The 12874-nt window shown below is 48.1% G+C and overlaps 1 protein-coding gene across 9 annotated transcripts in view; it reads right to left on the reverse strand.

Moving 5' to 3' along the window:
- ARMC9 (armadillo repeat containing 9) overlaps positions 1–12874 on the reverse strand; it is a 142050-nt gene that overhangs the window by 17329 nt on the left and 111847 nt on the right. For all 9 annotated transcript variants that reach the window (XR_010944186.1, XR_010944187.1, XR_010944188.1 and 6 more), the window contains 2 exons: positions 5660–5775; positions 3515–3648 (listed from right to left, as the gene is read on the reverse strand). Coding sequence is in view for 6 of the 9 variants with exons in the window: in XM_067740247.1 (XP_067596348.1) it covers positions 3515–3648; positions 5660–5775 (250 nt within the window). In the remaining 3 variants the exon portion in view is untranslated. The remainder of the gene's footprint in view (positions 1–3514; positions 3649–5659; positions 5776–12874) is intronic.

Raw genomic sequence — 12874 nt, forward strand, 5'->3', positions numbered from 1 at the left:
CCTATATAGGAGACTTAACTGTTTAATAAAGTCCAGGGGACCAGATTTGGGTGTATGAAATAATAGTTGAGTGGAACCACCCATGAGTGCTGAGCTACACACAGAAAATCCCATGAGAGTTAATGGTGTTACAAGATGGTGCCCAGGGGTAGGCAGCCCTCCAGGATCAGGACCTTTCCCCGGCCGCTGGTGGTGGGAGACAGCTGGCAAAGCTCTCTGGCAGGAGGGAGGAGGCGCCAAGCTGGGGTCTCCGGAGACCCTCTGAGGTCTTCTCGGTTCAGTCACCAAGCAGCAGCCACCCCTCCGTCCTTGCCTATTCCCTCTGCTTAGGCCACACTGCAGACTTTCAGAGCACCCGCTGCGGCACACCCCCCGCAAGAAAACCAGCTCCACTGAAAGAGCTGGGACCTGGGAGGAGAAGGGCAGTGCGTGCGTGCACCTGAGGCTTCCTGGGACAACCACTGCTTTCCCACCTGTTAATCCATTTCAGACAGGGCTGGCATTGTCCCTCCACGGTCCACTGACAAGGCATGTGATCTTGATACCCCCGTTTTGGTTGGTGGGGAAATGAGAATAACTTGCCTCGGGCCAATATCGTGCAACACTCTAAGTCACATTCTTAGCTTCTTTTTCTTGGGAACTATTTCCTTTCGGCTCCGTGGGGCTGAGTCCTTTGCTTAAAAATAATGTACTTTCTGGGCCTGCATTCAACTGATCAAGCCGTTTGAGGATCCCGCAGGTTCCTCATCACGAGTCCTGCCTTCAGTGTTGACTGAATGCACAGGTGTGACGGGGTGTCCTGAACAAACCCGACGTGTGGGCCGCGGTGCTGGGTTCCCACGGGTCTTAAGGTGTTAATTCCCAGCATGAGGGTAGCCAGACTCAGTAGCAAGTCATGTGTGAGGGGAGCTGTGGGGAGTGGCCAGGCGAGGCCAGCATGGGATGCGGGGGGACAAGGTGAGCAGAGGAGACGGGCAAGAAAGGGCTGGGGGGGCAGGACCGGAAGGACGGTAGGGTCAAGAGGAAGTCAGATCAGCTCTTGTCGGGGAAGGAGTGAAACCGGAGCCGGTGAGGGTCAGGACGGCCCGCTGCCCACCGCTGTCCCCTCCTTCCCTCAACCGTGGCACTCAGTCCCAGATGCAGCCTCAGAACCAGTCTCAAGGCAGCATTCCAAGCACACTGGCTGAAGCCTGTTTGCACGCAACCTCACGTGGAGGCTGAGAAGAGGAAGAGATGGCGGTGGCGAGACAGGGTGGGGAGCTGGCACTGGTCCACGGATGAGGCGAGGGCCAGGGTGGCTGCAGTTGGGCAAAAGGAAGGAAGCACAGAATCTACACTGGAGACGGAATCCACGCTCATTAAATGACCCCGGGATGCCGATGACCCGGACGCTTGGCTTCTCCAAGGGGAGAACTTTTGTCAAGGAAAAGGATTGTAACGGAGAACTACGGGTGCTGGCCTGAGGTGGAGACACGGCCTGGGGGTGTGGGGAGAGACTAATATGCCTGGTGTCTGCAGGGGGAGTGAGGGCGGACTGGGGGTCAGTGTAGTGGAGTCCACCGAGGCAGGAGGGCAGTAGATGGGCTCCCAGCCAGACCTGAGCGAACAGGAGCAGGTGGAAGATGGGACCCGAAAAATACGGCCTCAGTGTTCACAGCAGGCTCATGGGTGCACCCGACAGCGTGACTGGGCCCGTCTGGAGGGGCTGGTGAGCAGCTGCTGCCTCTGCAGGGAGAGGCACTGGGAACGGCTGACGATCCCAGGGATGGGTGCCCATTGTTTTCCTGCAAGGAACCAGACCCTGCCAGGGCCAAAAGCAGTTGTGCTTGAAACTAACAAGAACGTCTACATGACCCGCTGACCCTCAGCCACCTCTGTCCCTGACAGCCTCAAGTGCGTCCACCCTACAGGTAATAATACCATGAGAAATCGTTCCAAAAGATAGGACCACACTTATAATCCGTGCAAGACAGAGGGTCACCCTGGTGGTCATTTGGGTCAAACAAGGATGTTACTGCTAAATAAGTTTAGCCTAAATGCAACTGTTTGGAAGTCCAGGCCTATAGAACTTGAAATCATTTTAAACTCAGTGGCATTAGGTCAAACTGGCGAAAATTGTTAGACAACCTAAAACCTCCACCCCGGCAGCAGAGACCTCTGGATAAATTATTGAGCTAGTCGTCTTTTAGAGAAGGCATATTAATGTCTGCAGCTCTAACAAAACCCATGTAAAATAACAGATGATCAAAGCTGGCAAAACCTCTAACACTGCTTATAGTCAAGAGATCCTCTCCTGGGGTAACCAAATAACCTGGCTTTCTTCTGGCGCCGTGACAGGTCTATTGCTCTGAATTGGGGATGAGAAGCATTTGAATCCAACTGTGAGCAGATTATAAAAGCTTGCAGATGTTTCTCATACTGGAATCTGACCTGCTCCTCTGTTGTTTTTCTATTTGAATGGATATTAGAGTCTTATCTGATCTGTTCATATCTTTTTAATTTCCTCTTGAAAATTAAAAAAAAAAAACTTTGTACATTTCTAATTCAAAGCACATATATTTTTTCTGGCATCTAAAAACTACATTTATCCCCCATCAGTCTCTGATGAACTCAACTGGATACTTCAAAATGCGTTTGGATCCCACAGTAGTTTTTGCTCCTAGCCAACATTTCCGACTCAATTCAGCCTTCTAACACGTGGCTGACCACCTCAGCACCAGAGTTCGGGGCACCAAAGTTTTGGTCAGAGATCTACATCGTTTTGAGATTCCTACTTAAAAATCTCACATTAAACACAGCTTCCCCAGTCAGAAATGTTGCTCAGATAGCTTGCACATGTGAGCACTGGACACAGTGCTCTGAGAGAAGGGTGTCTAGAGGAAAAGCCCACGGTCAGGTCTGGCTGTGTGGTCGCAAGCCTGTGGGCCTCTACGACACGGAGCAGTGGCTGAGAACAGAGGGCTTCTCAGGAGCAGGTGGGAGGCCAAGGCCTTTCTGGGTCTGTAACTGCAGCTGCTTCATAAGATTCCAGGCATCACCAATCCCAGAGCTGCCCCCAGTCCCAGAGCTGCCCCCAGTCCCAGTGCTGCCCCCAGTCCCAGAGCTGCCCCCAGGCCCAGTGTTGCCCCCAGTCCCAGAGCTGCCACCAGTCCCAGAGCTGCCCCCAGGCCCAGTGCTGCCCCCAGTCCCAGAGCTGCCCCCAGTCCCAGTACTGCCCCCCAGTCTCAGAGCTGCCCCCAGGCCCAGTGCTGCCCCCAGTCCCAGTGCTGCCCCCCAGTCCCAGTGCTGCCCCCAGGCCCAGAGCTGCCCCCAGGCCCAGTGCTGCCCCCAGGCCCAGTGCTGCCCCCAATCCCAGAGCTGTCCCCAGTCCCAGAGCTGCCCCCCAGGCCCAGAGCTGCCCCCAGTCCCAGTGCTGCCCCCAGGCCCAGAGCTGCCCCCAGGCCCAGTGCTGCCCCCAGGTCCAGAGCTGCCCCCAGGCCCAAAGCTGCCCCCCACATGCTGCCAGTATGCTTACATGAGGAGGAAGTGCAAGGCTCAGGACCAGGCATGACCCCCTTGCAGACTGGACGCTGGGCATTTGGCAGAGACGGGAGGCAGCTGTTTCTGGCATGTTTGGCCATCTGGGGAGAGATGGGATGGTCCTCCAGCCTGGAGGAAAAAAAGAAAAACAGCAATAAATACAGATAGGAGATATTTGACTGGTCACTACTGTGTAGCATCACAAAATTGCAGGAAGTGGAAGTACCTGAAAGTCTTTTGTTAAACTGATATTAGCAGATATTGAATCTCTTTAAGAAAGAGGAAGTACCCTTACCTCACTCTTGTTAGCTCTTATAAATTTACAGTGAAACATGGCTATTATTTTTCTAACACACAATTGGATCTTTTGGCTTTGGGTGACACGGGAGCATGACATTTCAACCAAACAATTTAAAGTATCAATCTTCTGGGCTTTCTTCCAAGGATGAAGCAGATTAGCAAAGGGATGAATTCCATCAGAAAAGACGTGACATAGGTCAGCCGTGACAACAAGAGTTAGGCCGGAACGGGACTGGGGAAGAGCTCGTTCTCTGGAACACTATCAATGGTGTGCGCAGTGCCTACCGCTGGCACCTGGGTCGATGGAGACTCATTCACCCAGCAGACATGCAGTGGGCGCCTGCGAGAGACAGGGGGCCTGGGCAAGCACATCACAGGGAGGTAAGTAGGATGTGGGGTGGCATCTCCCGGCAGCCTTCACGGCAGATCCCCAGGAAGGTTCTGCAGTGTGCGCAGAGCAGCACAGCACTCACTCCCCTTCAACGAGGAGCTAGCAGCCACCTGCTCCAGCACAGCAGGCTTGTCCCCCCTCTGTCTAGGGTTGCGCCCCATGAAACGGCTGTTCTTGAATGTCAGTTCCAGCAGCAAAGACAAGCAGACACCTAACTGCCGTGCGGGGCAGAAAAGCCTCTGTGTGTGTGTGCATGTGTGTAAGAGAGAGGCAGACAGACAGACTCAGCCGGTCTTGAGCTCCGAGCTGGGGTTTGTCAGGGGCCCGAAGATGGAACATTTCCCGGCAGAGGTAGCAAGCCATGAACGGGCAGGGCAGGACATGGAGCAAAAGGCAAAAAAAAAAAAAAAAAAAGCATACATGTGCGCTGCTTTGCTACAGAGATGTAGCGCGCTCAGAATGCAGGCTGGGGGCACACAGTGTCCTGGGGAACGTGGGGCTTCGAGGGCTGAGGTTGGGGGTGTCAATTAAGAAGGACCTGGTTGGCCAGCGTTTGATTAGATTTGGTCCCTAAGGGAGACAGGAGTCACAGCAGTGAGGTTTTGTTTGTTGCTGTATCCCCGGTGCTGAGTTGTTCATTACAGATTACTATAGAGCAAACCTGGACATAAGCAAACGGCCCAGCTGTAGGGGATAACTAAGTAAAATATGTCACATTCATTTGAAATATCTTATGGCCACTGTTGTATGAATAAATGTAGGTTTTCCCCCTGCTCTCTATAATCCCCTTATTTGCACCTGTTTCTCTCCAGCGTTCTCTCCAGACAGAAGAGGCCACCCAGACCACGGAAGAGACTTCGCCCTGACCAAGCTGGACTGCCTGGCCTGGGGCTCCCCAAGAGTCCCCAGGGATCAGGTCCTCAGGTCCCCAGGGAGACCAGAGGCTCTGGATAACCAGACTAGTTTTGTTTATATAAACAGGGTAGGAGCAAGGCTATGAAGAATGAATAAGGCTTGGCAGCCAAAAATGCATATCGGTGCTTTATAGAGTCATGTAGAAATAAGCTGACGGCATCTTAAACTGTGACACTCCATCCCAACAAAGGGCCTGGTGCTACGGTGAGAGGCTGCAGAAAAGAACAGGAGTCCTTTCTGGGTAGACCCACTAGTCCTTTTGGTCCTTTCCTTCAGAATCACATTGGCCAACACCAGCCTTCTCCTGGATAAAGGCTGTAAGTGGCTTGGAGACCCTGAGAGACATGGGGGGGAAGAGGGAGACTCAACCTCTTTCCTTCCAAAAAATCCCCAAAAGATAAATAATAAAGAGATAAATGCTTTTTGATATGAAATTTTATTTTGAATTTTAAAAATACGTACATCTTACACTGCAGTTGATCAAAACAAAGCTTAAGAAAGTAAATCCCCGCCTCCTTTAGGACCCAGACTTACGCTGGGTACCCGGTCCTGTGGCCGCCGGGAGTGATGGGCCGGCACAGGGGCTCAGGGCCGCCCCACTGCACGCCGGCCGCCCCCTTCCGCCTCACCTTCCCCGTGTTGGTCATGATCTGGTGGAAGCAAAAAGGAAACAGAGCTGTAGAAATCATCTAGTTGAGAGCTGACCTAGACATTCTAACTCACTACATTTAATAATCTATAGTAATAAGAGGATTTGCAAATAAGTGAGGAAGGAGCATGACACGGATCATTCAGCTGAACAGAAAATTTCGGGGAAAATCTGCTTAGGTTTTCACATTATACCATTCAGCAGTATAAATTAAAAAAACAAAATCAAACCACGGAAAAAGGAGAAGAAAACAACTGGATATGGTAACTTATCACATCCCTGGAGAGGACTGACTTTTGAAAGTAAGAAGGGAAAAAAGACAGACAGCTTTGGTTTCATAAAAAATCAACATTTCCACATACACAGTAATTTAATGATAAACCAAATTAACAGGTAAACAATGAACTGGGAAGAAATATTTGCAGCACGTATAATAGATGAAAGCTTAAGATTTTCATTAGATAAAGAGTTCTTACAAATCAGTAAGTAAAACACTAAGTAGATGACTGGGCAAAGAAGTCCAACAGCCAAGTCACAAAATAAAAAGTATCACCAGTAAAGAGAAGAAAAAATGATCAACTTTATAAGTAACTAGAAACTACAACTTTACAAAAAGTGTATCATTCTCCAATTATTAAGTGAGTGACAATTAAAGAAATGACCCCATCCACTTTTGACAATAGTTTAAAATGTCAGTGGCATGGAAATTTGAGACAGCTCTTTTGGAAAGTAATTTGGCATTATATATCAAGAGTCATTAAAATGTTCATATCCTTGGGTGTTAAACCCTAGAGAGAGAATCCAAAATGTGGAAGATGTTAAATAAAGCTGTATGTTACAAAATCATTACACAGTAAAACTGGAACCATCTAACTGTCTAGTAATAGGGGAATAATTAAGTAAAATATGGTATATTCATTGGAAATATTACATGGCCATGTACAATGATAAAGACTAGGCTATGAAGAAAAATGTTTATTTAAAAGATTGTTAAGTCAGGTTATAATACTGTACATAAATGATGCTTTTCATTATGCTAAGTACACAAAAAGACTGGAAGGAAATGAACACTAAAATGATTATAGTGGCTACACAGGACAGTGAACCAAGAATCATTTTTTTCCTCTCTATTTTCCGAGTTTTCTGTAATATGGTTATATTATGTTAATAATTAAGAAAAACTGTTTAAAAAAGAAATCACTGTAAAATTGATGAAATGTGGATGAAGTCTGTGGACTGTACCAACATCAACCTCCTGGTTCAATACATGCTACAGCCACCACTGAGGACGCCAGGTGAAGGGTGCATGGGACCTCTCTGTACTACTTTTTCAACTTCCCGTGAATCTGGAATTATTTCCAAATAAAAAGTTAAAGAAAAATTTTTAATTGGAATTACATCTTTGATTTCCTGATTTTACTTAAAAGTTATTTGGGTTTATCTAGTATTTGAGGTAGGAAGAAGAAAAAAAAGGCCCACTGCCTCTGGGAGAGCATCACTAGGCCTCACCTGTGCTGTGGGGGACAGCTACCAGCTGGAGGGGTTGGTCAGCGGGTGGGGGGAGAGGGAAGGGGGTGTGAAGGGTAGAAAGGCAGGTGAGAGGGGTGGGGAGGCCCCTACCCTCTTGGAGGAAAAGGAACGTAATTAAGCTTCCCAAATAAGAACTAATATGCAGCTTCATCTCTCTTAATATCTCTTGTGAAATTTGCAAAAGAAGCCTATTTTAACTGCCGTCACTCAACACTGCTGTCTGCTTCTCCTCCGACTTCCCTTCTGTCCCGCTGTCCCCGTCTAGTACCTAGGGTCAAATTCACATGTCCGCCCCCATCACCAGAGCAGGTTCCTTCAGGCCAATATTCAACAGTACCTTAGGACCACCCGGGGCTTCTCTTTCCCCCTCCATTATGCCAGTCAGACACCCGGGTCCTTCCACAGAGGGCTAGGATAGGAAGGCTCAGTCTTAGGCACTGGAGAGGGAGACAGTGAGTGTGTGGGCTGCCAGCCCCCCATGCCCCCTGCCTCCTCCCTGTTCCATTGTCCCTCCCAGCTCACCCCTCCCAACTCCTTCCTAGAGGAGAGAGAACACAGCACATATTTGAGAGTGTTTCAGCCTTTGGAAAACCCCGTCAGCCACACCATCTCCCTAAAACTTCACAGGCCTAAGAAACAATCTAAGGCGGGTGGTATTTGTCCTCTCCAGTGGATGAGGAAACTGGGCCAGGCCTGTGGGCAGAAACATACGGTGTGTCGTCAGAAGGCCTGAGGAAAGGCCTCTGGTGAACAGGGCTGGTGTGAGGGCCCAGAACGACTGTGTTAGGCGCTCGGTGTCTCAGAGCAGCTCTTTCCAGAGGGCTTGTTTCCTGTTCACCTCACAAGCCACTGTGCATGTGGGGAGCCATGGAGGGGCCCACAAGGGCTCCAGGGCACTCTCTGGGCACCTCAGTTTGCAAAGGAGCCCTTTTGGGCTGGAAAGGTCTTAAAGTGTGTCTACCAACAATGTGCTATTTCCACAGAAATGCTTCAGGGGTTGTTGGGAGAGAAGAGAAAGGGTTCCTGACAACCACCCTACTCACCAAAGGAACTCAGCTTCCATCTGTGTTACGGATGGAGATGCTGTTTGAAAAAGGTTCTGATACTAAAAAAATACAGCATGTTTAACCACAATTAGAAAAAAATGCACCATGTGATTTAGCTGAACATAATTTATTCTGTAGTAAAAGATGGTCAACATGTCCATTTAGGTAAAAAATTTCCCATTTACTAGTTTTTGAGTATTGGTGAATCACTTAAAGCAATTATGACATGCTATAGAGCAGTATGAATTTTTGTAAGAAAATACAGGCACACAATATGTCCATCTATACACATGGAAAACAACCTGGAAGCTGAAGGAGACACTGCTAGCTGGCCACCTAATACTCATTCCCTCTTTCTTGACCAACAGCCCTCTGATTTTGTGGGCCCAGAAATGCATCTACTTAAAAACACCTTTCCAGACTCCCTTGCAGCTAGGGGCCATGTGGCCCAGTTCTGACCAGTAAGAAGTAAGTGGGGGGGGAGGTTGGGAGGGAGACGCAAGAGGGAGGAGATATGGTGATATACGTATATGTATAGCTGAGTCACTTTGTTATAAAGCAGAAACGAACACACCATTGTAAAGCAATTATACTCCAATAAAAAAAAAAAAAAAAGAAGTAAGTGGGGGACACCAGAAGTAGCTTTGGGAAAAGCACTGTAGAGGGGGTGGATTTGGCTGGCCTGCACGCTTGACTTCCTCCTGACTTTATCATGTTTTGTGCCAGGAGCTGCATCCATCGTCTTATGACCAAGAGGCAACAAGCATGTGAATGAAGGGCCAATGCACCAGGCAGAGCGCCCATGGAGCTAATGAAACCAAAGCTTCACAGCCCCGGAAAGAGCCCTGGCATTGTGCTCATATGGTTTTTGTAAAATTTGCAGAAGTAGCATGTTTCGGTTGCAGCCACTTAAAACTGCTGTTTCTTTCTACTCTCACTTCCCTTGCCATACTCCCCCTCATGGTGTTGGAATGGCCAAAGGCAATTTAGAACTTAGCCAAAAGGACGGTGAATCCGGATGACCTTTAATTTGAGTTTAGTGGGAAATATGATTCCCAGTCACTTCTGTGCATAGCCAAACATCGCTAGCTGTCCTGGTGTGGAAGTGGCTTCTAGAATTCCACACACCATCAGAGAATTTATGAAGAGTCAGTGCACAGGAAAACTAGAAATGCCCCCAAATCTTCCAGTTTCTTTATGAAAGAAGTTTGAGGATGGTTTTCTCAAATTTAACAACAATCCTAAAAATTTACACAGCATTACCATAAAACTAAATGTGAAGCCAAAAGAAAATTTTCAAATCTATCAGTAATAAGAAACAAAGCTGGGGCTTCCCTGGTGGCGCAGTGGTTGAGAGTCTGCCTGCCGATGCAGGGGACGTGGGTTCGTGCCCCGGTGCGGGAAGATCCCACATGCCACGGAGCGGCTGGGCCCGTGAGCCATGGCCGCTGAGGCTGCGTGTCCGGAGCCTGTGCACCGCAATGGGAGAGGCCACAACAGTGAGAGGCCCGCGTCCCGCCAAAAAAAAAAAAAAAAAGAAAGAAACAAAGCTGATCAAATACATTACAGGAAGGACTAATTTTCTTTTCTTTCTCTGTAGAAAATATTACAAACTCGTTGCAACATATGTAGAGGCAATCAAAGAGTATAAAACAAAAAATATACGGAAAGAAAACCATGAAGCGCGTGGCAAGCAGCTAGTTAATAAAACATTATTTTTCTGTTTGTGATACCTGTCGGTTCTTTCTTTTTTTCCCTTTACCTACTTTAAAAAAAAAAAAATTGAACTATAGTTGATTTACCATGTTGTGTTAGTTTCAGGTGTACAGCAAAGTGATTCAGTTATACATATGTCTATTCTCTTTTAGATTCTTTTCCATTATAGGTTATTACAAGATATTGAGTATAGTTCCCTGTGTTATACAGTAGGTCCTTCTTGGTTATCAATCTGTCAGTTCTTAAAATTTGAATTTGACTGTGATTTATTTTTCTTAGTCTCATTCTAAGTATTCACTATTATACCTAAACTTTGTATTCCGTTGTTTTAAAGAAGGCCTGCAAAACCCTGTAAACTGGAGGGCCCACAAAACCTGGATCTTCCCTTCTGACGGGAGACGAGCCTGGGGTCTGATAAGGCTGGATTCCCTGCTACTTGCAGATGAGCTCAAAACCAACTGACAAAGGAAAGATGAGATACAGAGATAAATGAAAGGAAAATAGAGGGAACAGTGGTTATCTCTGGGTGGACAGAATTATTATGGTGGTTGTTTATGCTGTGCTTACTTTTGACTTTTCAGTAATAAGCATGTATTTCTTTTGCAATCAGAAAAAAGAATCCCAGAAACAAACTGAAAAAGAAAAGGATTTGGAATCTTTGGGGGTTGCTCAAAAATTGGACCATAGAGTAATTCTGAATATTTCACACAGTTGGAGACTCTAAACTTTCAAATACGGAACAGAATTCACTGGAAAATCAGCGGTTGTCCCGGAAGGCAGCAGAGCTTAGTGGTAAAGAGCAAATAGGCTCAGATAACACCTGAGAATGCTCCTCAACGCTCTCAGCCTCAGCTGCCTCATCTCTGACACGCAACACGAGCAGAATTTACCCCATCCTTTGTTGGGAGGAGATTAAATAAATGGAATCAGATGTGTGAGGCAATCAGCACAGGACTTGGCCCAGGACGTGAGCCCAGCTAATTTAAGGCACGCCTATGACTGTGGTTAAAGGTAACTGAACGATAAGTTTAAACTTCAAAATAAAAACAAGACAACTGAGATCCTATGATGAATATCTACACTCCTTTACCCAGGGTGCTGAAGATATTTAAAGCAGGGCACTCTTTTTAGGAAGAACTAAGCGATTATTCGGCATAATGTGGATGATTCTGAAAGATTTAGAAATAACCAAGCAAGGAGAAGTTGGCAAGTCATCAATCTTGATCTGCTGCTGATCACGGCCTGAAGAAGAAACACAGAAGGGTGCTGTTTTCACCAGAATTATGAATGAACGGATACATGTGATGTGGCCACCACCACGCTCAGGCAAGCCCAGGAAAAGGGGCTTGTTCTGCCCGAGCTTTCCCTGAGTTCCCTGTGGGCGCCAGCTTCTTCATGGCCCGGGCTCTGCAGTGCGCAGGCGCTATCTGCTTGAACTTGGGGGGGTGAGGACAGGCGGCGAGTGTGGCCTTGCAGGGCACGGGGTGGCCATCAATGCCCAGCAAGCGGGGAGCCATGGGTCCAGGCATCCTGGGAAGGGCTCCCTTCCATCCCCTCGACACCCTGGCAGGCTGCCCTCACTGCACCTCCCCGCTCACGCCCTAACTAGTATTATAGTTTTAAAATCACTGGTGTGTACAATTACCACTCCTGGGATTATGGTAAGGAGGTCTGGGCTGGGACCTACACTCTTTTTTTTTATTTTTATTTTTTTTGTTGTACGTGGGCCTCTCACTGTTGCGGCCTCTCCCGTTGTGGAGCACAGGCTCCGGACGCGCAGGCTCAGCGGCCATGGCTCACGGGCCCAGCTGCTCCGCGGCATCTTCCCGGACCGGGGCACAAACCCGTGTCCCCTGCATCGGCAGGCGGACTCCCAACCACTGCGCCACCAGGGAAGCCCCTAGACTCTATTTTAACGTACCTTCGACGGCCAGCTCTGACATCACAGGACGATACCCGTCAACCCCCGACCCCCCATCCCTCATCAACAGCACACTTTTATCTGCTCTGTGTCATCTTCTGTAAACTTCTGGAAGATAACAGCTTGAGAAACTTTGCCAGCATTCTGTTGTGTGTTAGGCAAATGGCACAGGTTCAATGAAAAATTTTTGAATACAAGTTTCTAAAAGTCAACAGCTTTCCACTGATCTTGAAAAATCTAGTCTACCTAGTACACCAGAATGGGAGGCGTGAATTGTGACTTTTGGGGTGCACATTCCCTAGTGAAATGCAACGCCTTCTGTCTCTGGCAGGTTCCCTCGTTTGACACAAGCAGTTAGCAGGTATGAGTGCACAACCCCGCGTGAACCACCAGAGCCAAAGGTGGGCAGGTGAGGTGAGCTCACAGCGCCGGCCGGCTGTCCATTTCAAATCAAGACTGGGTGGCTGAGGGCGGCTGAGGAGTCTAACGAACAAAGACAGCAAAACGGGCAGTGTTCCTATAACCTCAGCGATTACTGCTCAACAGTAAGTTTTCTACTAAAACTTTAAAGTGTTTCCACGTGAGATCCTATGGTGACCTGGCCTAGTGGGTCGAATGGTGGCCCCCAACAGATCTGTCCATGTACTAACCCCGGGAACCTGTGAACGTGGCCTGATTTGGACACATCTTTGCAGATGTAGTTACATTAGGGCTCCTAACATGAAGAGATCATCCTAGATTATCCTAAATCCACTGAAGAGTGTCATAAGAGACAAGAGAACACAGAGAGAAGAGGAGAGGAGGCAGAGTCTGGAGTTCCACAGCCACAAGCCAAGGAGGGTCTGGAGCCGCCAGAAGGTGCAAGACCAAGAAAGGTTCTCCCCTAG

The sequence above is a fragment of the Pseudorca crassidens genome, chromosome 6, assembly GCF_039906515.1.
Source record: "Pseudorca crassidens isolate mPseCra1 chromosome 6, mPseCra1.hap1, whole genome shotgun sequence".
Classification (NCBI taxonomy): Eukaryota; Metazoa; Chordata; class Mammalia; order Artiodactyla; family Delphinidae; genus Pseudorca; species Pseudorca crassidens.